We start from the raw sequence: 25,703 nt of genomic DNA, 5'->3' as shown, positions 1-25,703 counted from the left end.
ATAGCTAACCGCTAACAAAAGCTAGCGCTCCTCAATGTAAACAAAATCCATAAATGACTAATCCTCGCCTCTGTGGTGACAAATAACATTTCTTACGAGTAGCTAACGTCCCTCCACAGTGTTTTAGCTAATACTAAATGACTAATCCTCCCCTCCATGGCGACAAATAGAGTACGTTTCTTACAAGTAGCTAACGTCCCTCCACAGTGTTTGAGCTAATGCTAAATGACTAATCCTCGCCTCCATGGCGACAAATAGAGTACGTTTCTTACAAGTAGCTAACGTCCCTCCACAGTGTTTGAGCTAATGCTAAATGACTAATCCTCGCCTCCGTGGCGAGAAATAGAGTTTGATTCTTACAAGTAGCTAACGTCCCTCCACAGTGTTTTAGCTAATACTAAATGACTAATCCTCCCCTCCATGGCGACAAATAGAGTACGTTTCTTACAAGTAGCTAACGTCCCTCCACAGTGTTTGAGCTAATGCTAAATGACTAATCCTCGCCTCCGTGGCGAGAAATAGAGTTTGATTCTTACAAGTAGCTAACGTCCCTCCACAGTGTTTTAGCTAATGCTAAATGACTAATCCTCACCTCCATGGCGACACACAAAGTACATTTCCTTCAAGTAGCTAACATCCCTCCACAGTGTTTGAGCTAATGCTAAATGACTAATCCTTGCCTCCATGGTCACAAATAGAGTACATTTCTTACAAGTAGCTAACGTCCCTCCTCAGTGTTTTAGCTATTACTAAATGACTAATCCTCACCTCCATGGTGCCAAAAAAAGTAAATTTCCTTCAAGTAGCTAACATCCCTCCACAGTGTTTGAGCTAATGCTAAATGATTAATCCTTGCCTCCATGGCGACAAATAGAGTTTGATTCTTACAAGTAGCTAACGGCCCTCCACAGTGTTTTAGCTAATACTAAATGACTAATCCTCACCTCTATGGCGACAAATAAAGTACGTTTTTTACAAGTATCATTATCACTGCAGGATGAAGAATAGTTAAACATGCTTCACTACACACTGTAGGAGGATACAATAGCTCATCGCAAACAAAAGCTAGCGCTCATCAATGTAAACAAAATCCCTAAATGACTAATCCTCGCCTCTGTGGTGACAAATAACATTTCTTACGAGTAGCTAACGTCCTTCCACAGTGTTTTAGCTAATACTAAATGAGTAATCCTCGGCTCCATGGCGACAAATAAAGTACATTTCTTACAAGTAGCTAACGTCCCTCCACAGTGTTTGAGCTAATACTAAATGACTAATCCTAGCCTCCATGGCGACAAATAAAGTACATTTCTTACAAGTAGCTAACGTCCCTCCACAGTGTTTGAGCTAATACTAAATGACTAATCCTAGCCTCCATGGCGACAAATAAAGTATGTTTTTTTACAAGTATTATTATCACTGCAAGACGAGGAATAGCTAAATATGCTTCACTAAACACCGTGGGAGGATTCAATAGCTAACCGCTAACAAAAGCTATCGCTCGTCAATGTAAACAAAATCCATAAATGACTAATCCTCGCCTCTGTGGTGACAAATAACATTTCTTACGAGTAGCTAACGTGCCTCCTCAGTGTTTTAGCTAATACTAAATTACTAATCCTCCCCTCCATGGCGACAAATAGAGTTTGATTCTTACAAGTAGCTAACGTCCCTCCACAGTGTTTTAGCTAATACTAAATGACTAATCCTCACCTCCATGGCGACACACAAAGTACATTTCCTTCAAGTAGCTAACATCCCTCCACAGTGTTTGAGCTAATGCTAAATGACAAATGCTAAATTACTAATCCTTGTCTCAGTGGCGACAAATAGAGTACATTTCTTACAAGTAGCTAACGTCCCTCCACAGTGTTTTAGCTATTACTAAATGACTAATCCTCATCTCCATGGTGCCAAAAAAAGTAAATTTCCTTCAAGTAGCTAACATCCCTCCACAGTGTTTGAGCTTATACTAAATGACTAATCCTCGCCTCCATGAAGACAAAGTACATTTCTTACAAGAAGCTAACGTTCCTCCACAGTGTTTTTGCTAATACTAAATGACTAATCCTCACCTCCATGGTGACAATTAAAGTATGTTTTTTACAAGTATCATTATCACTGCAGGATGAAGAATAGTTAAACATGCTTCACTACACACCATAGGAGGATACAATAGCTTACCGCTAACAAAAATTAGCGCTCCTCAATGTAAACAATCATTAAATGACTAATCCCCGCCTCCGTGGCGACAAATAAAGTTTCTTACAAGTAGCTAACATCCCTCCACAGTGTTTTAGCTAATACTAAATGACTAATCCTCGCCTCCATGGCGACAAAGTACATTTCTTACAAGTAGCTAACGCCCCTCCACGGTGTTTTAGCTAATGCTAAATGAGTAATCCTCGCCTCCATGGTGACAAATAAAGTATGTTTCTTACAAGTGGCTAACGCCTCTCCACAGTGTTTTAGCTCATGCTAAATGACTAATCCTCGCCTCGATGGCGACAAATAAAGTACATTTCTTACAAGTAGCTAACGTCCCTCCACAGTGTTTTAGCTAATACTAAATCACTAATCCTCGCCTCGATGGCGACAAATAAAGTACATTTCTTACAAGTAGCTAACGTCCCTCCACAGTGTTTTAGCTAATACTAAATCACTAATCCTGGCCTCCATGGCGACAAATAAAGTATGTTTTTTACAAGTAGCTAATGTCCCTCCACAGTGTTTTAGCTAATATTAAATGACTAACCCTCGCCTCCATGGCGACAAATAGAGTTTGATTCTTACAAGTAGCTAACGTCCCTCCACAGTGTTTTAGCTAATACTAAATGACTAATCCTCACCTCCATGGCGACAAATAAAGTGTGTTTTTTTACAAGTACCATTATCACTGGAGGACGAGGAATATGTGAATTATATTTATATAGCGCTTTTCTCAAGTGACTCAAAGCGCTTTACATAGTGACACCCAATATCTAAGTTACATTTAAAGCAGTGTGGGTGGCACTGGGAGCAGGTGGATAAAGTGTCTTGCCCAAGGACACAACGGCAGTAACTAGGATGGCACAAGCGGGAATCGAACCTGCAACTCTCAAGTTGCTGGCACGGCCATTCTACCAACCGAGCTATGCCGCCCCAATAGCTAAACATGCTTCACTACACACTGTAGGAGGATACAATAGCTCACCGCTAACAAAAGCTAGCGCTCCTCAATGTAAACAAAATCACAAAAAAACTAATCCTCGCCTCTGTGGCGACAAACAAAGTTTCTTACAAGTAGCTAACGTCCCTCCACAGTGTTTTAGCTAATACTAAATGAGTAATCCTCGCCTCCATGGCGACAAATAAAGTATGTTTTTTTATAAGTATTATTATCACTGCAAGACGAGGAATAGCTAAATATGCTTCACTAAACACCGTGGGAGGATACAATAGCTAACCGCTAACAAAAGCTAGCGCTCCTCAATGTAAACAAAATCCCTAAATGACTAATCCTCGCCTCTGTGGCGACAAATAAAGTATGTTTCTTACAAGTAGCTAACATCCCTCCACAGTGTTTGAGCTACTGCTAAATGACCAATCCTCGCCTCCATGGCGACAAATAGAGTAAATTTCTTACAAGAAGCTAACGTTTCTCCACAGTGTTTTAGCTAATACTAAATGACTAATCCTCATCTCCATGGTGCCAAAAAAAGTACATTTCCTTCAAGTAGCTAACATTCCTCCACAGTGTTTTAGCTAATACTAAATGACTAATCCTCACCTCCATGGCGACAAATAATGTACGTTTTTTTACAAGTACCATTATCACTGGAGGACAAGGAATAGCTAAACATGCTTCACTACACACTGTAGGATGTTCCAATAGCTCATCGCTAACAAAAGCTAGCGCTCCTCAATATAAACAAAATCACTAAAAAACTAATCGTCGCCTCTGTGGCGACAAACAAAGTTTCTTACAGGTAGCTAACGTCCCTCCACAGTGTGTTAGCTAATACTAAATGACTAATCCTCGCCTCCATGGCGACAAAGTCAATTTCTTACAAGTAGCTAACGCCCCTCCACAGTGTTTTAGCTAATATTAAATGACTAATCTTCGCCTCCATGGTGAAAAATAAAGTACTTTTTTTACAAGTAGCTAACGTCCCTTCACAGTGATTTAGCTAATACTAAAAGATTAATCCTCACCTCCATTGTGACAAATGAAGCAAGTTTCTTACAAGTAACATTATCACTGGAGGACGAGGAATAGCTAAACATGCTTCACTACACACTGTAGGAGGATACAATAGCTCATCGCTAACAAAAGCTAGCGCTCATCAATGTAAACAAAATCACTAAAAAACTAATCCTCGCCTCTGTGGCGACAGATAAAGTTTCTTACAAGTAGCTAACGCCCCTCCACAGTGTTTTAGCTAATACTAAATGACTAATTTTCGCCTCCATGGTGAAAAATAAAGTACTTTTTTTACAAGTAGCTAACGTCCCTTCACAGTGATTTAGCTAATACTAAAAGATTAATCCTCACCTCCATTGTGACAAATGAAGCAAGTTTCTTACAAGTATCATTATCACTGGAGGACGAGGAATAGCTAAACATGCTTCACTACACACTGTAGGAGGATACAATAGCTCATCGCTAACAAAAGCTAGCGCTCATCAATGTAAACAAAATCACTAAAAAACTAATCCTCGCCTCTGTGGCGACAGATAAAGTTTCTTACAAGTAGCTAATGCCCCTCCACAGTGTTTTAGCTAATACTAAATGACTAATCCTCGCCTCCATGGCGACAAAGTCAATTTCTTACAAGTAGCTAACGCCCCTCCACAGTGTTTTAGCTAATATTAAATGACTAATCTTCGCCTCCATGGTGAAAAATAAAGTACTTTTTTTACAAGTAGCTAACGTCCCTTCACAGTGATTTAGCTAATACTAAAAGATTAATCCTCACCTCCATTGTGACAAATGAAGCAAGTTTCTTACAAGTATCATTATCACTGGAGGACGAGGAATAGCTAAACATGCTTCACTACACACTGTAGGAGGATACAATAGCTCATCGCTAACAAAAGCTAGCGCTCATCAATGTAAACAAAATCACAAAAAAACTAATCCTCGCCTCTGTGGCGACAGATAAAGTTTCTTACAAGTAGCTAACGCCCCTCCACAGTGTTTTAGCTAATACTAAATGACTAATTTTCGCCTCCATGGTGACAAATAAAGTACTTTTTTTTACAAGTAGCTAACGTCCCTTCACAGTGATTTAGCTAATACTGAATGATTAATCCTCACCTCCATAGTGGCAAATGAAGTAAGTTTCTTACAAGTACCATTATCACTGGAGGACGAGGAATAGCTAAACATTCTTCACTACACACCATAGGAGGATAAAATAGCTCACCGCTAAAAAAAGCTAGCGCTCCTCAATGTAAACAAATGAGTGGATCTACAAACCCCGTTTCCATATGAGTTGGGAAATGGTGTTAGATGTAAATATAAACAGAATACAATGATTTGCAAATCCTTTTCAAGCCATATTCAGTTGAATATGCTACAAAGACAACATATTTGATGTTCAAACTCATAAACTTAATTTTTTTGGGCAAATAATCATTAACTTTAGAATTTGATGCCAGCAACACGTGACAAAGAAGTTGGTAAAGGATGCAATAAGTACTGATAAAGTTGAGGAATGCTCATCAAACACTTATTTGGAACATCCCACAGGTGGGTGCCATGATTGGCTATAAAAACAGCTTCCCAAAAACTGCTCAGTCTTTCACAAGAAAGGATGGGGCGAGGTACACCCCTTTGTCCACAACTGCGTGAGCAAATAGTCAAACAGTTTAAGAACAACCTTTCTCAAAGTGCAATTGCAAGAAATTTAGGGATTTCAACATCTACGCTCCATAATATCATCAAAAGGTTCAGAGAATCTGAAGAAATCACTCCACGTAAGCGGCATGGCCGGAAACCAACATTGAATGACCGTGACCTTCCATCCCTCAGACGGCACTGTATCAAAAACCAACATCAATCTCTAAAGGATATCACCACATGGGCTCAGGAACACTTTAAAAAAACACTGTCACTAAATACAGTTTGTCGCTACATCTGTAAGTGCAAGTTAAAGCTCTACCATGCAAAGCGAAAGCCTTTTATCAACAACACCCAGAAACGCCGCCAGCTTTGCTGGGCCCGAGATCATCTAAGATGGACTGATGCAAAGTGGAAAAGTGTTCTGTGGTCTGACAAGTCCACATTTAAATTTTTGGGGGGAAACTGTGGACGTTGTGTCCTTCAGATCAAAGAGTAAAAGAACCATCTGGATTGTTATAGGCGCAAAGTGTAAAAGCCAGCATGTGTGATGGTATGGGGGTGCATTAGTGCCCAAGGCATGGGTAACTTAGACATCTGTGAAGGCACCATTAATGCTGAAAGGTACATACAGGTTTTGGAACAACATATGTTGTCATCCAAGCAACGTTATCATGGACGCCCCTGCTTATTTCAGCAAAACAATGCCAAGCTACGTGTTACAACAGCGTGGCTTCATAGTAAAAGAGTGCGGGTACTTTCCTGGCCCGCCTGCAGTCCAGACCTGTCTCCCATGGAAAATGTGTGGCGCATTATGAAGCGTAAAATAGGACAGCGGAGACCCCGGACTGTTGAAGGACTGAAGCTCTACATAAAACAAGAATGGGAAAGAATTCCACTTTCAAAGCTTCAACAATTAGTTTCCTCAGTTCCCAAACGTTTATTGAGTGTTGTTAAAAGAAAAGGTGATGTAACACAGTGGTGAACATGCCCTTTCCCAACTACTTTAGAGCGTTTTCCGTTCGGGCTCCAGTACTCTGGAATGCCCTCCCGGTAACAGTTCGAGATGCCACCTCAGTAGAAGCATTTAAGTCTCACCTTAAAACTCATCTGTATACTCTAGCCTTTAAATAGACCTCCTTTTTAGACCAGTTGATCTGCCGCTTCTTTTCTTTCTCCTATGTCCCCCCCTCCCTTGTGGAGGGGGTCCGGTCCGATAACCATGGATGAAGTACTGGCTGTCCAGAGTCGAGACCCAGGATGGACCGCTCGCCTGTATCGGTTGGGGACATCTCTCCGCTGCTGGTCCGCTTGAGATGGTTTCCTGTGGACGGGACTCTCGCTGCTGTGTTGGAGCCACTATGGATTGAACTTTCACAGTATCATGTTAGACCCGCTCGACATCCATTGCTTTCGGTCCCCTAGAGGGGGGGGGGGGTTGCCCACATCTGAGGTCCTCTCCAAGGTTTCTCATAGTCAGCATTGTCACTGGCGTCCCACTGGATGTGAATTCTCCCTGCCCACTGGGTGTGAGTTTTCCTTGCCCTTTTGTGGGTTCTTCCCAGGATGTTGTAGTCGTAATGATTTGTGCAGTCCTTTGAGACATTTGTGATTTGGGGCTATATAAATAAACATTGATTGATTGATTGATTGACTTTGGCACGTATTGCAGCCATGAAATTCTAAGTTAATTATTATTTGCAAAAAAAAATAAAGTTTATGAGTTTGAACATCAAATATGTTGTCTTTGTAGCATATTCAACTGAATATGGCTTGAAAAGGATTTGCAAATCATTGTATTCTGTTTATATTTACATCTAACACCATTTCCCAACTCAAATGGAAACGGGGTTTGTGTACAAATGTTGAATGTAACGATGCCAAGTAGAAGAGACGTACATAGTTAGTGAAGTCCCTGGCACGGCACACCACTCCATCTGCGTGACACATGACTTACCAAGAACCAGCAGCTCCACCGACGCTTCATTCTCTCCTTCCAGGTCGTCTGCGATCACCACCTGGCAGATGTACACACCGCTGTCCCCCCACTGCACGTCTGCAATGCGCAGGTCCGCCTCTGCACCGCCACACAGAACAATCACTTAGTGCTTCTTCAACGGCAGCAACATTGGACAAAAGAACGGGAGTCATGAAATAAAAATAGTACAAGTATGCTAACGTCCCTTTACAGTGTTTTAGCTGATATTAAACGACTAACCTGACTAATGGCGACAAATTAAAGTAAGTTTCTTACAAGTAGATAACGTCCCTCCACAGTGTTTTAGTTAACGTTAAATCACTAATCCTCAAAAAACAAACACATTGTGCTTCTTCAAAGGAAACAATATTTTACAAAAGAATGAGAGTCAGGAAATAAAAATTGTACAAGTAGCTAACGTCCCTCCACAGTGTTTTAGCTAACGTTAAATCACTAATCCTCAAAAAACAAACACATTGTGCTTCTTCAAAGGAAACAATATTTTACAAAAGAATGGGAGTCAGGAAATAAAAATTGTTCAAGTATGCTAACGTCCCTCCACAGTGTTTTAGCTAACGTTAAATCAGTAATCCTCAAAAAACAAACACATTGTGCTTCTTCAAAAGATAAAGAATATTGTACAAAAGAACGGAAATCGTGAAACAAAAATAGTACAAGTAGCTAACGTCCCTCCACAGTGTTTTAGCTAACCTTAAATCACTAATCCTCAAAAAACAATCACTTAGTGCTTCTTCAAAAGATAAACAATATTGTACAAAAGAAAGGAAGTCGGGAAATAAAAATAGTACAAGTAGCTAACGTCCCTCCACAGTCTTTTAGCTAACCTTAAATCACTAATCCTCAAAAAACAAACACGTTGTGCTTCTTCAAAAGATAAACAATATTGTACAAAACAACGGAAGTCGTGAAATAAAAATAGTACAAGTAGCTAACGTCCCTCCACAGTGTTTTAGCTAACGTTAAATCACTAATCCTCAAAAAACAAACACATTGTGCTACTTCAAAGGAAACAATATTTTACAAAAGAATTGGAGTCATGAAGTAAAAATAGTACAAGTATGCTAACGTGCCTCCACAGTGTTTTAGCAAATACTCGACGACTAACCCTGGCCTTGATGGCAACAAAGTGCATTTCTTACAATTAGCTAATTTCCCTTTACAGTGTTTTAGCTAATACTAAACGACTAACCCTGGCCTCGATGGCAACAGATAAAGTACATTTCTTACATTTAGCTAATGTCCCTCCACAGTGTTTTAGCTGACGTTAAATCACTAATCCTCAAAAACCACACACATTGTGCTTCTTCAAAGGAAACAATATTGTACAAAACAATGGGAGTCGTGAAATAAAAATAGTACAAGTATGCTAACGTGCCTCCACAGTGTTTTAGCAAATACTCGACAACTAACCCTGGCCTTGATGGCAACAAAGTACATTTCTTACATTTGGCTAATGTCCCTCCACAGTGTTTTAGCTAACGTTACATCACTAATCCTCAAAAACCAAACACATTGTGCTTCTTCAAAAGATAAACAATATTGTACAAAAGAACGGAAGTCGTGAAATAAAAATAGTACAAGTAGCTAACGTCCCTCCACAGTGTCTTAGCTAACGTTACATCACTAATCCTCAAAAAACAAACACATTGTGCTTCTTCAAAAGATAAACAATATTGTACAAAACAATGGGAGTCGTGAAATAAAAATAGTACAAGTATGCTAACGTGCCTCCACAGTGTTTTAGCAAATACTCGACGACTAACCCTGGCCTTGATGGCAACAAAGTACATTTCTTACAATTAGCTAATTTCCTTTTACATAACATTAGGTCCATCTGTCAATATAACGATTTTAAAGATTTAAGTTGTATGCTCTTTTTGTCACAAAAAAAACTATTTTTTTTAATGGAAAAAAATCACAAAATATGCAATATTTTCACCCAATAATTTTTTTAAGTGGAATATTTGAAATTATATAATAATTGGAGCATTAAAAAGGTCAATAACTCAGAACATCCATCCATCCATTTTTTACCGCTTATTCCCTTTTGGTGCCTATCTCAGCTACAATCGGGCGGAAGTCGGGGTACACCCTGGACAAGTCGCCACCTCATCTCAGGGCCAACACAGATAGACAACATTCACACTTGATTTTAATTATTATTTTTGGAGCAATGACACTTAAAAAAAAAATCACACTAAAATGATTGAGGATCCAAAAGTTTCCTACTCATTAAAGTGTTAGAAAACTAATAAAACATTTTATTTTACTGTTTACTTTTAACACAATAATCTCGAAATCAACTTCAGATCTATCCGTCAATTTTAAGTTTTATTGTTGTTTATGTTTTGTTTGTTTGTTTTTAGGCCCTTTTTTTAAAAAACAGCTCAGTTTTTTATATGGCAAACACAAAATATGCTACATTTTCCCCAAAAAATATCTCAAAGTGGAAAATTTAACGTGACATAATTGGAGCCGGGCTTCACGGTGGGAGAGGGGTTTGTACGTCTGCCTCACAATAGGAAGTTCCTGGGTTCAAATCCAGGCTCGGGATCTTTCTGTGTGGAGTTTGCATGTTCTCCCCGTGAATGCGTGGGTTCCCTCCGTGTACTCCGGCTTCCTCCCACCTCCAAAGACATGCACCTGGGGATAGGCCCCTCCCACCTCCAAAGACATGCACCTGGGGATAGGCCCCTCCCACCTCCAAAGTTATGCACCTGGGGATAGGCCCCTCCTACCTCCAAAGACTTGCACCTGGGGATAGGCTCCTCCCACCTTCAAAGACATGCACCTGGGGATAGGCTCCTCCCACTTCCAAAAACACGCACCTGTGGATAGGCTCCTCCCACCTCCAAAGATATGCACCTGGGGATAAGCCCCTCCCACCTCCAAAAATATGCACCTGGGGATAGGCCCCTCCCACCTCCAAAGACATGCGCCTGGGGATAGGCCCCTCCCACCTCCAAAGACATGCACCTGGGGATAGGCCCCTCCCACCTCCAAAGTTATGCACCTGGGGATAGGCCCCTCCTACCTCCAAAGACTTGCACCTGGGGATAGGCTCCTCCCACCTTCAAAGACATGCACCTGGGGATAGGCTCCTCCCACTTCCAAAAACACGCACCTGTGGATAGGCTCCTCCCACCTCCAAAGATATGCACCTGGGGATAAGCCCCTCCCACCTCCAAAAATATGCACCTGGGGATAGGCCCCTCCCACCTCCAAAGACATGCGCCTGGGGATAGGCCCCTCCCACCTCCAAAGACATGCACCTGGGGATAGGTTGATTGGCAACACTAAATGGTCCCTAGTGTGTGAATGTTGTCTGTCTATCTGTGTTGGCCCTGTGATGAGGTGGCGACTTGTCCAGGGTGTACCCCGCCTTCCGCCCGATTGTAGCTGAAATAGGCACCAGCGACCCCAAAAGGGAATAAGCGGTAGAAAATTGATGGATGGATGGATAATTGGAGCCTTGAATAGGTCAATAATTCATAATGATATTGATTTTGATTCATTATTATTTTTTAAAGAAAGAAACAGCCTACTTTGTGTTATTAGAGTAAACATTGCAGCATTTTATTGTTAAATTTCACCTGTTAGCTCTTTTATATCACTTTTTACATTTTAAACATTTTTCAATCGTATTTTTAAAATGTGCCGTGGGGCCGTTAAAAAATGACCTGTGGGCCACAAATGGCCCCCAAGCCGCACTTTGGACACCCCTGGCTTAAACCAAATACTTTTTTTTTTTGTTTGACACAAATAAAATAATGTTTAGGGCCCCAATGTAGCCAGGGGCCCCCAGGCAGCCTGCATGGATGTCAGTGTGTGGCAGAGATGAACACACACACACACACACACACACACACACACACAAACACACACACACACACACACACACACGCACACACAGAGTCAGGAAATCGCTTGTAGAATTCATTTCCTTTTCCTGTTTGCCAAGGAAGAAGGGGGCGGGACAAGCCAAGCAGTCTCTAACTCCCACTTTTCTTATGTTCTTCATTTTAGTAACAATTGCTCTTATGTTCTCAGCAGCAAGCTCATACCGTGTCCAAAGTGTGGCACACGGGCCACTTGCAGCACGCACACTATTTTTGAACGGCTAAAAAGTGTACAAACCTTGTTTCCGTATGAGTTGGGAAATTGTGTTAGATGTAAATATAAACAGAATACAATGATTTGCAAATCCTTTTCAAGCCATATTCAGTTGAATATGCTACAAAGACAACATATTTGATGTTCAAACTCATAAACTTGATTTTTTTTTTGCAAATAATAATCAACTTACAATTTCCTGTCTAGAACACGTGACAAAGTAGTTGGGAAAGGGCATGTTCACCACTGTGTTACATCACCTTTTCTTTGAACAACACTCAATAAACGTTTGGGAACTGAGGAAACTAATTGTTGAAGCTTTGAAAGTGGAATTCTTTCCCATTCTTGTTTTATGTAGAGCTTCAGTCCTTCAACAGTCCGGGGTCTCCACTGTCGTATTTTACGCTTCATAATGTGCCACACATTTTCCATGGAAGACAGGTCTGGACTGCAGGCGGGCCAGGAAAGTACCCGGACTCTTTTTTTACGAAGCTACGCTGTTGTACAAATGCTGAATGTGGCTTGGCATTGTCTTGCTGAAATAAGCAGGGGCGTCCATGAAAAAGAGGGCACTTAGATCGCAGCTTATGTTGTTCCAAAAGCTGTATGTACCTTTCAGCATTAATGGTGCCTTCACAGATGTGTAAGTTACCCATGCCTTGGGCACTAATGCACCCCCATACCATCACACATGCTGGCTTTTACACTTTGCGTTGATAACAGTCTGGATGGTTCGCTTCCCATTTGGTACGGATGACACGATGTCCACTATTCCCAAAAACAATTTGAAATGTGGATTCGTCAGACCACAGAACACTTTTCCACTTTGCATCAGTCCATCTTAGATGATCTCGGGCCCAGAGAAGCTGGCGGTGTTTCTGGATGTTGTTGATAAATGGCTTCCGCTTTGCATAGTAGAGCTTTAACTTGCTCTTACAGATGTAGCGACCAACTGTATTTAGTGACAGTGGTTTTCTGGAATGTTCCTGAGCCCATGTGGTGATATCCTTTAGAGATTGATGTTAGTTTTTAATACAGTGCCGTCTGAGGGATGGAAGGTCACGGTCATTCAATGTTGGTTTCCGGCCATGCCGCTTACGTGGAGTTATTTCTCCAGATTCTCTGAACCTTTTGATGATATTATGGAGCGTAGATGTTGAAATCCCTAAATTTCTTGCAATTGCACTTTGAGAAAGGTTGTTCTTAAACTGTTTGACTATCTGCTCACACAGTTGTGGACAAAGGGGTGTACCTCGCCCCATCCTTTCTTGTGAAAGACTGAGCATTTTTGGGAAGCTGTTTTTATACCCAATCATGACACCCACCTGTTCCCAATTAGCCTGCACACCTGTGGGATGTTCCAAATAAGTGTTTGATGAGCATTCCTCCACTTTATCAGTATTTATTGCCACCTTTCCCAACTTCTTTGTCACGTGTTGCTGGCATCAAATTGTAAAGTTAATTATTATTTGCACACAAAAAAAGCGTTTATGAGTTTGAACATCAAATATGTTGTCTTTGTAGCATATTCAACTGAATATGGCTTGAAAAAGATTTGCAAATCATTGTATTCTGTTTATATTTACATCTAACACAATTTCCCAACTCATATGGAAACGGGGGTTGTGTATATATATATATATATATATATATATATATATATATATATATATATATATATGTATATATATATATGTATATATATATATATATATATATATATATATATATATATATATATCTATACATACAGTCAAGAAAATAAGTCACCAGTCGTGCTGCACCAGCCGTCAGTCACCAGTCACCAGTCGCCAGTCACCAGGTGTCAGTCACCAGTCGTGCGGCACCAGTCGCCAGTCGTCAGTCGCCAGTCGTCAGTCGCCAGTTGTCAGTCACCAGTCGTGCTGCACCAGTTGTCAGTCACCAGTCGTCAGTCGCCAGTTGTCAGTCACCAGTTGTCAGTCACCAGTCGCCAGTCGCCAGTCACCAGTTGTCAGTCACCTGTCGTGCTGCAGCAGTCGTCAGTCGCCAGTTGTCAGTCGCCTGTCACCAGTTGTCAATCGCCAGTCACCAGTTGTCAGTCACCAGTCGTGCTGCACCAGTCGTCAGTCGCCAGTCTTCAGTCGCCAGTCACCAGTTGTCAGTCACCAGTCGTCAGTCGCCAGTCGCCAGTCACCAGTTGTCGGTTACCAGTCGTGCTGCAGCAGTCGTCAGTCGCCAGTCGTCAGTCGCCAGTCGTCAGTCGCCAGTCGTCAGTCGCCAGTCACCAGTTGTCAGTCGCCAGTTGTCAGTCACCAGTCGTCAGTCGCCAGTCGTCAGTCACCAGTCGCCAGTCGCCAGTCACCAGTTGTCGGTTACCAGTCGTGCTGCAGCAGTCGTCAGTCACCAGTCGTCAGTCGCCAGTCGCCAGTCGTCAGTCGCCAGTCGCCAGTCACCAGTTGTCAGTCACCAGTCGTGCTGCACCAGTCGTCAGTCGCCAGTCTTCAGTCGCCAGTCACCAGTTGTCAGTCACCAGTCGTCAGTCGCCAGTCGTCAGTCACCAGTCGCCAGTCACCAGTTGTCGGTTACCAGTCGTGCTGCAGCAGTCGTCAGTCGCCAGTCGTCAGTCGCCAGTCGTCAGTCGCCAGTCACCAGTTGTCAGTCACCAGTTGTGCTGCACCAGTCGTCAGTCGCCAGTCGCCAGTTGTCAGTCGCCTGTCACCAGTTGTCAGTCGCCAGTCACCAGTTGTCAGTCACCAGTCGTGCTTCACCAGTCGTCAGTCGCCAGTCTTCAGTCGCCAGTCACCAGTTGTCAGTCGCCAGTCACCAGTTGTCAGTCACCAGTCGTCAGTCGCCAGTCGTCAGTCACCAGTCGCCAGTCGCCAGTCACCAGTCGCCAGTCACCAGTTGTCAGTCACCAGTCGTGCTGCACCAGTCGCCAGTCGTCAGTCACCAGTCGCCAGTCGTCAGTTGTCAGTTACCAGTCGTGCTGCACCAGTCGCCAGTCGTCAGTCACCAGTCATCAGTCACCAGTCGCCAGTCGCCAGTTGTCAGTCACCAGTTGTGCTGCACCAGTCGCCAGTCGTCAGTCACCAGTCGCCAGTCGTCAGTTGTCAGTTACCAGTCGTGCTGCACCAGTCGCCAGTCGTCAGTCACCAGTCATCAGTCACCAGTCGCCAGTCGCCAGTTGTCAGTCACCAGTCGTGCTGCACCAGTCGCCAGTCGTCAGTCACCAGTCGCCAGTCGTCAGTTGTCAGTTACCAGTCGTGCTGCACCAGTCACCAGTCGCCAGTCGTCAGTTACCAGTCGTGCTGCACCAGTCACCAGTCGCCAGTCGTCAGTTACCAGTCGTGCTGCACCAGTCGCCAGTCGTCAGTTGTCAGTTACCAGTCGTGCTGCACCAGTCACCAGTCGCCAGTCGTCAGTTACCAGTCGTGCTGCACCAGTCGCCAGTCGTCAGTCAGCAGTCGCCAGTCGCCAGTTGTCAGTCACCAGTTGTGCTGCACCAGTCGCCAGTCGCCAGTCGCCAGTCGCCAGTCGTCAGTCGCCAGAGACCAGAGACAACTCACTGTTGATGATGGAGATGTCTCGGTCCTTGTAGTACTCAGCCAGCGTGACGGAGGATCCAGAAAGGGAGGCCACGGTTCTGACGGTGCGGCTGCTGTCGGCACAGTCCAGGTAAGTGGCGCCATTCGCCCACGTGACTCCGCCTCCTCCTACCCCTCCGCTCGGACCAGCCTGGACGCTGAAGGAGTCCGGCGTGGTGTCCCGGCAGTAGGACTTGTAGACCCACTGCACCACGGGCGTGCGCAGGGAGACGCTGGTGTACTGACACGGCAGCACCGCCACCTGGAACAACACCGCGTACTTCTTCTGCTCGCGCACAAACACGTGGACGCCACCGCCGGGCTGAGGCAGGACACCTGTGGGAGGGAAAACAAATAGTGTGTAGTGTTAGCGGGCGTGGGATTTACCAAGACTGGTGCAGGCGCCCTCCACTTATATCAGTAACAGCACAGGGAGACTACCAAGGAACACAATCCAGGACTTTTTATATCAAAATATACCACATTAGCTCAAATGCTAACATACAAAGTTAGCAGGCTGACGGTGTAACAGCTAGATGGCTTTAAGTCACGGAATCCATGATTATTAGACTAAAAAGTGTTAGCTGAAATTCTAACCTAAAATGCTAACGTTTCCATGCTTACAGGGGAACAATTAGCATACTTTTAAAGCAACAAAATCAACAATTTGGTCAAAACGTATCAAATGCGCTAAATTGCAGGCAAAGAAAAACATTAGCATTGTAATGTTAGCATGGCAACATGTGAGGGCTAGTCAGGGAATCCATGATTATTAAACTAAAAAGTACAGATAAAGCTGAAATGCTAACATAAAATGCTAACATTTCCATGCTAGCAGGAGAACAACTAGCATACTTTTAGGGCAACAAAATCAAAAATTTGGTCAAAACGTATCAAATATGCTAAATTGCAAGCAAAGAAAAACATTAGCATTGTAATGTTAGCATGGCAACATGTGAGGATTAGTAGACTTGTAAAATGGTGTCAAGTCAGGGAATCCATGATTATTCAACTAAAAAGTACAGATAAAGCTGAAATGCTAACATAAAATGCTAACATTTCCATGCTAGCAGGAGAACAACCAGCATACTTTTAGGGCAACAAAATCAAAAATTTGGTCAAAACGTATCAAATATGCTAAATTGCAAGCAAAGAAAAACATTAGCATTGTAATGTTAGCATGGCAACATGTGAGGGCTAGCAGACTTGTAAAATGGTGTCAAGTCAGGGAATCCATGATTATTCAACTAAAAAGTACAGATAAAGCTGAAATGCTAACATAAAATGCTAACATTTCCATGCTAACAGGAGAACAACCAGCATACTTTTAGGGCAACAAAATCAAAAATTTGGTCAAAACGTATCAAATATGCTAAATTGCAAGCAAAGAAAAACATTAGCATTGTAATGTTAGCATGGCAACATGTGAGGGCTAGCAGACTTGTAAAATGGTGTCAAGTCAGGGAATCCATGATTATTCGACTAAAAAGTACAGCTTAAGCTAAAATGCTAACATAAAATGCTAACATTTCCATGCTAAAAGGAGAACAACTAGCATACTTTTAGGGCAACAAAATCAAAAATTTGGTCAAAACGTATCAAATATGCTAAATTGCAAGCAAAAAAAACATTAGCATTGTAATGTTAGCATGGCAACATGTGAGGGCTAGCAGACTTGTAAAATGGTGTCAAGTCAGGGAATCCATGATTATTCAACTAAAAAAGTACAGATGAAGCTGAAATGCTAACATAAAATGCTAACATTTCCATCCTAGATGGAGAACAACTAGCATACTTTTAGAGCAACAAAATCAAAAATTTGGTCAAAACGTATCAAATATGCTAAATTGCAAGCAAAGAAAAACATTAGCATTGTACTGTTAGCATGGCAACATGTGAGGGCTAGCAGACTTGTAAAATGGTGTCAAGTCAGGGAATCCATGATTATTCAACTAAAAAGTACAGATAAAGCTGAAATGCTAACATAAAATGCTAACATTTCCATGCTAACAGGAGAACAACTAGCATACTTTTAGGGCAACAAAATCAAAAATTTGGTCAAAACGTATCACATATGCTAAATTGCAAGCAAAGAAAAACATTAGCATTGTAACTTTAGCATGGCAACATGTGAGGGCTAGCAGACTTGTAAAATGGTGTCAAGTCAGGGAATCCATGATTATTCAACTAAAAAGTACAGATAAAGCTGAAATGCTAACATAAAATGCTAACATTTCCATGCTAACAGGAGAACAACTAGCATACTTTTAGGGCAACAAAATCAAAAATTTGGTCAAAACGTATCAAATATGCTAAATTGCAAGCAAAGAAAAACATTAGCATTGTACTGTTAGCATGGCAACATGTGAGGGCTAGCAGACTTGTAAAATGGTGTAAAGTCAGGGAATCCATGATTATTCAACTAAAAAGTACAGATAAAGCTGAAATGCTAACATAAAATGCTAACATTTCCATGCTAACAGGAGAACAACTAGCATACTTTTAGGGCAACAAAATCAAAAATTTGGTCAAAACGTATCAAATATGCTAAATTGCAAGCAAAGAAAAACATTAGCATTGTAACTTTAGCATGGCAACATGTGAGGGCTAGCAGACTTGTAAAATGGTGTCAAGTCAGGGAATCCATGATTATTCAACTAAAAAGTACAGATAAAGCTGAAATGCTAACATAAAATGCTAACATTTCCATGCTAACAGGAGAACAACTAGCATACTTTTAGGGCAACAAAATCAAAAATTTGGTCAAAACGTATCAAATATGCTAAATTGCAAGCAAAGAAAAACATTAGCATTGTAATGTTAGCATGGCAACATGTGAGGGCTAGCACACTTGTAAAATGGTGTCAAGTCAGGGAATCCATGATTATTCAACTAAAAAGTACAGATAAAGCTGAAATGCTAACATAAAATGCTAACATTTCCATGTTAGCAGGAGAACAACTAGCATACTTTTAGGGCAACAAAATCAAAAATTTGGTCAAAACGTATCAAATATGCTAAATTGCAAGCAAAGAAAAACATTAGCATTGTAATGTTAGCATGGCAACATGTGAGGGCTAGCAGACTTGTAAAATGGTGTCAAGTCAGGGAATCCATGATTATTCAACTAAAAAGTACAGATAAAGCTGAAATGCTAACATAAAATGCTAAAATTTCCATGCTAACAGGAGAACAACTAGCATACTTTTAGGGCAACAAAATCAAAAATTTGGTCAAAACGTATCAAATATGCTATATTGCAGGCTAAGAAAAACATTAGCATTGTAATGTTAGCATGTCAACATGTGAGGGCTAGCAGACTTGTAAAATGGTGTCAAGTCAGGGAATCCATGATTATTCAACTAAAAAGTACAGATTAAGCTAAAATGCTAACAATTCCATGGTAACAGGAGAACAACTAGCATACTTTTAGGGGGGCAACAAAATCAAAAATTTGGTCAAAACGTATCAAATATGCTAAATTGCAAGCAAAGAAAAACATTAGCATTGTAATGTTAGCATGGCAACATGTGAGGGCTAGCAGACTTGTAAAATGGTGTCAAGTCAGGGAATCCATGATTATTCAACTAAAAAGTACAGATAAAGCTGAAATGCTAACATAAAATGCTAACATGTCCATGTTAGCAGGAGAACAACTAGCATACTTTTAGGGCAACAAAATCAAAAATTTGGTCAAAATGTATCAAATATGCTAAATTGCAAGCAAAGAAAAACATTAGCATTGTAACTTTAGCATGGCAACATGTGAGGGCTAGCAGACTTGTAAAATGGTGTCAAGTCAGGGAATCCATGATTATTCAACTAAAAAGTACAGATAAAGCTGAAATGCTAACATAAAATGCTAACATTTCCATGCTAACAGGAGAACAACTAGCATACTTTTAGGGCAACAAAATCAAAAATTTGGTCAAAACGTATCAAATATGCTAAATTGCAAGCAAAGAAAAACATTAGCATTGTAATGTTAGCATGGCAACATGTGAGGGCTAGCAGACTTGTAAAATGGTGTCAAGTCAGGGAATCCATGATTATTCAACTAAAAAGTACAGATAAAGCTGAAATGCTAACATAAAATGCTAACATTTCCATGCTAACAGGAGAACAACTAGCATACTTTTAGGGCAACAAAATCAAAAATTTGGTCAAAACGTATCAAATATGCTAAATTGCAGGCAAAGAAAAACATTAGCATTGTAATGTTAGCATGTCAACATGTGAGGGCTAGCAGACTTGTAAAATGGTGTCAAGTCAGGGAATCCATGATTATTCAACTAAAAAGTACAGATTAAGCTAAAATGCTAACAATTCCATGCTAACAGGAGAACAACTAGCACACTTTTAGGGCAACAAAATCAAAAATTTGGTCAAAACGTATCAAATATGCTAAATTGCAGGCAAAGAAAAACATTAGCATTGTAATGTTAGCATGGCAACATGTGAGGGCTAGCAGACTTGTAAAATGGTGTCAAGTCAGGGAATCCATGATTATTCAACTAAAAAGTACAGATAAAGCTGAAATGCTAACATAAAATGCTAACATTTCCATGCTAACAGGAGAACAACTAGCATACTTTTAGGGCAACAAAATCAAAAATTTGGTCAAAACGTATCAAATATGCTAAATTGCAGGCAAAGAAAAACATTAGCATTGTAATGTTAGCATGGCAACATGTGAGAGCTAGTAGACATGTAAAATGGTGTCAAGTCAGGGAATCCATGATTATTCAACTAGAAAGTACAGATTAAGCTAAAATGCTAACAATTCCATGCTAACAGGAGAACAACTAGCACACTTTTAGGGCAACAAAATCAAAAATTTGGTCAAAACGTATCAAATATGCTAAATTGCAGGCAAAGAAAAACATTAGCATTGTAATGTTAGCATGTCAACATGTGAGGGCTAGCAGACTTGTAAAATGGTGTCAAGTCAGGGAATCCATGATTATTCAACTAAAAAGTACAGATAAAGCTGAAATGCTAACATAACATTTCCATGCTAACAGGAGAACAACTAGCATCAGATAAAGCTGAAATGCTAACATAAAATGCTAACATTAACCTGCTAACAGGAGAACAACTAGCATACTTTTAGGGCAACAAAATCAAAAATTTGGTCAAAACCTATCAAATGCGCTAAATTGCAAGCAAAGAAAAACATTAGCATTGTAATGTTAGCATGTCAACATGTGAGGGCTAGCAGACTTGTAAAATGGTGTCAAGTCAGGGAATCCATGATTATTCAACTAAAAAGTACAGATTAAGCTAAAATGCTAACATAAAATGCTAACATAAAATGCTAACATTTCCATCCTAGCAGGAGAACAACTAGCATACTTTTAGGGCAACAAAATCAAAAATTTGGTCAAAACGTATCAAATATGCTAAATTGCAAGCAAAGAAAAGCATTAGCATTGTAATGTTAGCATGTCAACAGGCAACAGCTAGCATGCTTTTACCACGGTGCTAAGTAACGACAGCCATGATTGCGAGGTTAAAAAGTATAAAATGACTCATTTACTGTACTTATTTGGTAAATAATAGTACAAACCCCGTTTCCATATGAGTTGGGAAATTGTGTTATTGTAAATATAAACAGAATACAATGATTTGCAAATCCTTTTCAACCCATATTCAGTTGAATATTTTACCATCTACGGTCCGTAAAATCATCAAAAAGTTCAGAGAATCTGGAGAAATCACTGCACGTAAGCGATGATATTACGGACTTTTGATCCCTCAGGCGGTACTGCATCAAAAACCAGCATCAGTGTGTAAAGGATATCACCACACGGGCTCAGGAACACTTCATAAAACCACTGTCAGTAACTACAGTTGGTCGCTACATCTGTAAGTGCAAGTTAAAACTCTACTATGCAAAGCAAAACCCATTTATCAACAACACCCAGAAACGCCGCCGGCTTCTCTGGGCCCGAGATCATCTAAGATGGACTGATGCAAAGTGGAAAAGTGTTCTGTGGTCTGATGAGTCCACATTTCAAATTATATTTGGAAACTGTGGACGTGGTGTCCTCCGGAACAAAGAGGAAAATAACCATCTGGATTGTTATAGGTGCAAAGTTGAAAAGCCAGCATGTGTGAAGTGAAGTGAATTATATTTATATAGCGCTTTTTCTCTAGTGACTCAAAGCTATTTACATAGTGAAACCCAATATCTAAGTTACATTCAAACCAGTGTGGGTGGCACTGGGAGCAGGTGGGTAAAGTGTCTTGCCCAAGGACACAACGGCAGTGACTAGAATGGCGGAAGCGGGAATCGAACCTGCAACCCTCAAGTTGCTGGCACGGCCACTCTACCAACCGAGCTAAACCTGTGTGATGGTATGGGGGTGTATTAGTGCCCAAGGCATGGGTAACTTACACATCTGTGAAGGCACCATTAATGCTGAAAGGTACATACAGGTTTTGGAGCAACATATGTTGTCATCATGGACGCCCCTGCTTATTTCAGCAAGACAAGTGTTACAACAGCGTGGCTTCGTCGTAAAAGAGTGCGGGTACTTTCCTGGCCCGCCTGCAGTCCAGACCTGTCTCCCATGGAAAATGTGTGAAGCGTAAAATAGGACAGCGGAGACCCCGGACTGTTGAAGGACTGAAGCTCCACATAAAACAAGAATGGGAAAGAATTCCACTTTCAAAGCTTCAACAATTAGTTTCCTCAGTTCCCAAACGTTTATTGAGTGTTGTTAAAGGAAAAGGTGATGTAACACAGTGGTGAACATGCCCTTTCCCAACTACTTTGGCACGTTTATGAGTTTGAACATCAAATATGGGTTGAAAATGATTTGCAAATAATTGTATTCTGTTTATTTTTACATCTAACACAATTTCCCAACTCAAACGGAAACGGGGTTTGTGTATAAAACATTCAGAAGAGTCTTACTGGTATTTTGAAATACATAAAAATATAAAAGAAAACTTCTTCAGCAACAAAGATAATGACTTTGATGTTGGATCAAACAAATCTTTTATGTGTGTGTGCTGATGTAATATTACTTGCTTATTATATTATATTCCTGCCTAGTATTCATATGTAGAAAGTACACACTATGTTTAAAGTGGAAATTTGTGCTAACAAAATATTGTATTGTTTAATTTGACACATATTGAGTACAATACTGACATTATTGTGTAGCAAAAAGTCAACATAATTGCTTTATTAAAGTGTTTTTATCTACAAAATAAGAGTATTAAAGTCACGCAGGAGAGAAATAAAAGTTTTTTCAGCGACATAATTCCACTTTTGACCTTCTTTCCTGAATAAACCTGATAAACGTGATCCGACAAGTTGAGACAATTGGTGCTGAAATGTTGAATCCAATCAAAGTTGGACTTGAAGAGACTTCGTCAACCTGTTCTTCGCAGTCACTTACCGGACAAAACCACGATTAACATCCACATCTTTCCCATCCAAAACATTTTCCACTCGCTGGAATTGAGTCCTATTTGATCCAAATGGAAGTTTCTACGGTCCTTTCGCTTCCGTTTCATCCTTTAATCCTTCTTGTTTTACTCCAACGAGTACTTGCTGCTACATAACGGTACGCATGCGTCAAGCTGACACTTTTACACGCTTCCTACAAAGGACTTTCACAATAAGAGATTAACGATCGTACCACGGAGTACTTGCTGTTACACTTCTGGATAGCATCAAGCTGACACTTTTACACACTTCCTGCAAGGTACTTTCACAATAAGAGATGGACGATTGTACCACGGAGTACTTGCTGCTACACTCCGGGGCAGCAACAAGCTGGCATATTAACACACTTCCTGCAAGACATTTTCACAATAAGAGATGGACGATTGTACCACAGGGTGCCTGCCGCTACATAACCCTACACTTCGGGATAGCATCAAGCTGGCATATTGACTCACTTCCTGCAAGGGACTTTCACAATAAGAGATGAACGATCGTACCACGGAGTACTTGCTGCTTCACTTGGGGATAGCATCAAGCTGACACTTTTACACGCTTCCTGCAAGGGACTTTCATAATAAGAGATGAACGATCGTACCACAGAGTACTTGCTGCTTCACTTCGGGATAGCAACAAACTGACATATTGACTCACTTCCTGTAAGGGAGTTTCACAATAAGAGATGGACGATTGCACCACGGAGTACTTGCTGCTACACTTTGGGATAGCATCAAGCTGGCATATTGACTCACTTCCTGCAAGGGACTTTCACAATAAAAGATGAACGATCGTACCACGGAGTACTTGCTACTTCACTTCGGGATAGCATCAAACTGACATATTGACTCACTTCCTGTAAGGGATTTTTGCGATAAGAGATGAACGATCGTACCACGGAGTACTTGCTGCTACACTCCGGGATAGCATCAAGCTGACACTTTTACACACTTCCTGCAAGGGACTTTCACAATAAGAGATTAACGATCGTAGCACGGAGTACTTGCTGCTACACTTCGGGACAGCAACAAGCTGGCATATTAACACACTTCCTGCAAGACATTTTCACAATAAGAGATGGACGATTGTACCACAGCGTGCCTGCCGCTACATAACCCTACACTTCGGGATAGCATCAAGCTGGCATATTGACTCACTTCCTGCAAGGGACTTTCACAATAAGAGGTGAACGATCGTACCACGGAGTACTTGCTGCTTCACTTGGGGATAGCATCAAGCTGACACTTTTACACGCTTCCTGCAAGGGACTTTCATAATAAGAGATGAACGATCGTACCACAGAGTACTTGCTGCTTCACTTCGGGATAGCATCAAGCTGGCATATTGACTCACTTCCTGCAAGGGACTTTCACAATAAGATATTAACGATTGTACCACGGAGTACTTGCTGCTACACTTGGGGATAGCATCAAGCTGACACTTTTACACACTTCCTGCAAGGGACTTTCACAATAAGATATTAACGATTGTACCACGGAGTACTTGCTGCTACACTTGGGGATAGCATCAAGCTGACACTTTTACACACTTCCTGCAAGGGACTTTCACAATAAGAGATGAACGATCGTACCACGGCGTACTTGCTGCTACACTTCGGGACAGCAACAAGCTGGCATATTAACACACTTCCTGCAAGACATTTTCACAATAAGAGATGGACGATTGTACCACAGCGTACCTGCCGCTACATAACCCTACACTTTGGGATAGCATCAAGCTGGCATATTGACTCACTTCCTGTAAGGGACTTTCACAATAAGAGATGAACGATCGTACCACGGAGTACTTGCTGCTACACTTCGGGATAGCATCAAACTGACATATTGACTCACTTCCTGTAAGGGACTTTCACAATAAGAGATGAACGATCGTACCACGGAGTACTTGCTGCTACACTTCGGGATAGCATCAAGCTGGCATATTGACTCACTTCCTGCAAGGGACTTTCACAATAAGATATTAACGATTGTACCACGGAGTACTTGCTGCTACACTTGGGGATAGCATCAAACTGACATATTGACTCACTTCCTGTAAGGGATTTTCGCGATAAGAGATGGACGATTGTACCACGGAGTACTTGCTGCTACACTTTGGGATAGCATCAAGCTGGCATATTGACTCACTTCCTGCAAGGGACTTTCACAATAAGAGATGAACGATCGTACCACGGAGTACTTGCTGCTACACTTGGGGATAGCATCAAGCTGACACTTTTACACGCTTCCTGCAAGGGACTTTCACAATAAGAGATGAACGATCGTACCACGGAGTACTTGCTGCTACATTTCGGGATAGCATCAGGCTGACACTTTCACACACTTCCTGCAAGGGACTTTCACAATAAGAGATGAACGATTGTACCACGGAGTACTTGCTGTTACACTTCGGGATAGCATCAAACTGACATATTGACTCACTTCCTGTAAGGGATTTTCACAATAAGAGATGGACGATTGCACCACGGAGTACTTGCTGCTACACTTTGGGATAGCATCAAGCTGGCATATTGACTCACTTCCTGCAAGGGACTTTCACAATAAGAGATGAACGATCGTACCACGGAGTACTTGCTACTTCACTTCGGGATAGCATCAAACTGACATATTGACTCACTTCCTGTAAGGGATTTTCGCGATAAGAGATGGACGATTGTACCACGGAGTACTTGCTGCTACACTTTGGGATAGCATCAAGCTGGCATATTAACGCACTTCCTGCAAG

At 41.4% G+C, this 25,703-nt stretch overlaps 1 protein-coding gene across 1 annotated transcript in view; it reads right to left on the bottom strand.

Annotated features, from left to right (window-relative positions):
• Positions 1-23,087, bottom strand: part of LOC133542865 (lipolysis-stimulated lipoprotein receptor-like) — a 71,784-nt gene extending 48,697 nt beyond the window's left edge. Inside the window, exons 1-3 of the mRNA XM_061887079.1 lie at positions 22,915-23,087; positions 15,485-15,838; positions 7,782-7,901 (exon numbers count right to left, since the gene is read on the bottom strand). Coding sequence (XP_061743063.1) covers positions 7,782-7,901; positions 15,485-15,838; positions 22,915-23,032 — 592 coding nt within the window. The 5' untranslated portion in view covers positions 23,033-23,087. The remainder of the gene's footprint in view (positions 1-7,781; positions 7,902-15,484; positions 15,839-22,914) is intronic.
• Positions 23,088-25,703: the final 2,616 nt, after the last annotated feature.

Source organism: Nerophis ophidion, linkage group LG25 (genome assembly GCF_033978795.1).
Source record: "Nerophis ophidion isolate RoL-2023_Sa linkage group LG25, RoL_Noph_v1.0, whole genome shotgun sequence".
Taxonomy (NCBI): domain Eukaryota; kingdom Metazoa; phylum Chordata; class Actinopteri; order Syngnathiformes; family Syngnathidae; genus Nerophis; species Nerophis ophidion.
Note: the sequence above shows the minus strand (reverse complement) of the source record. Positions and strands in the feature narration are given on the sequence as shown.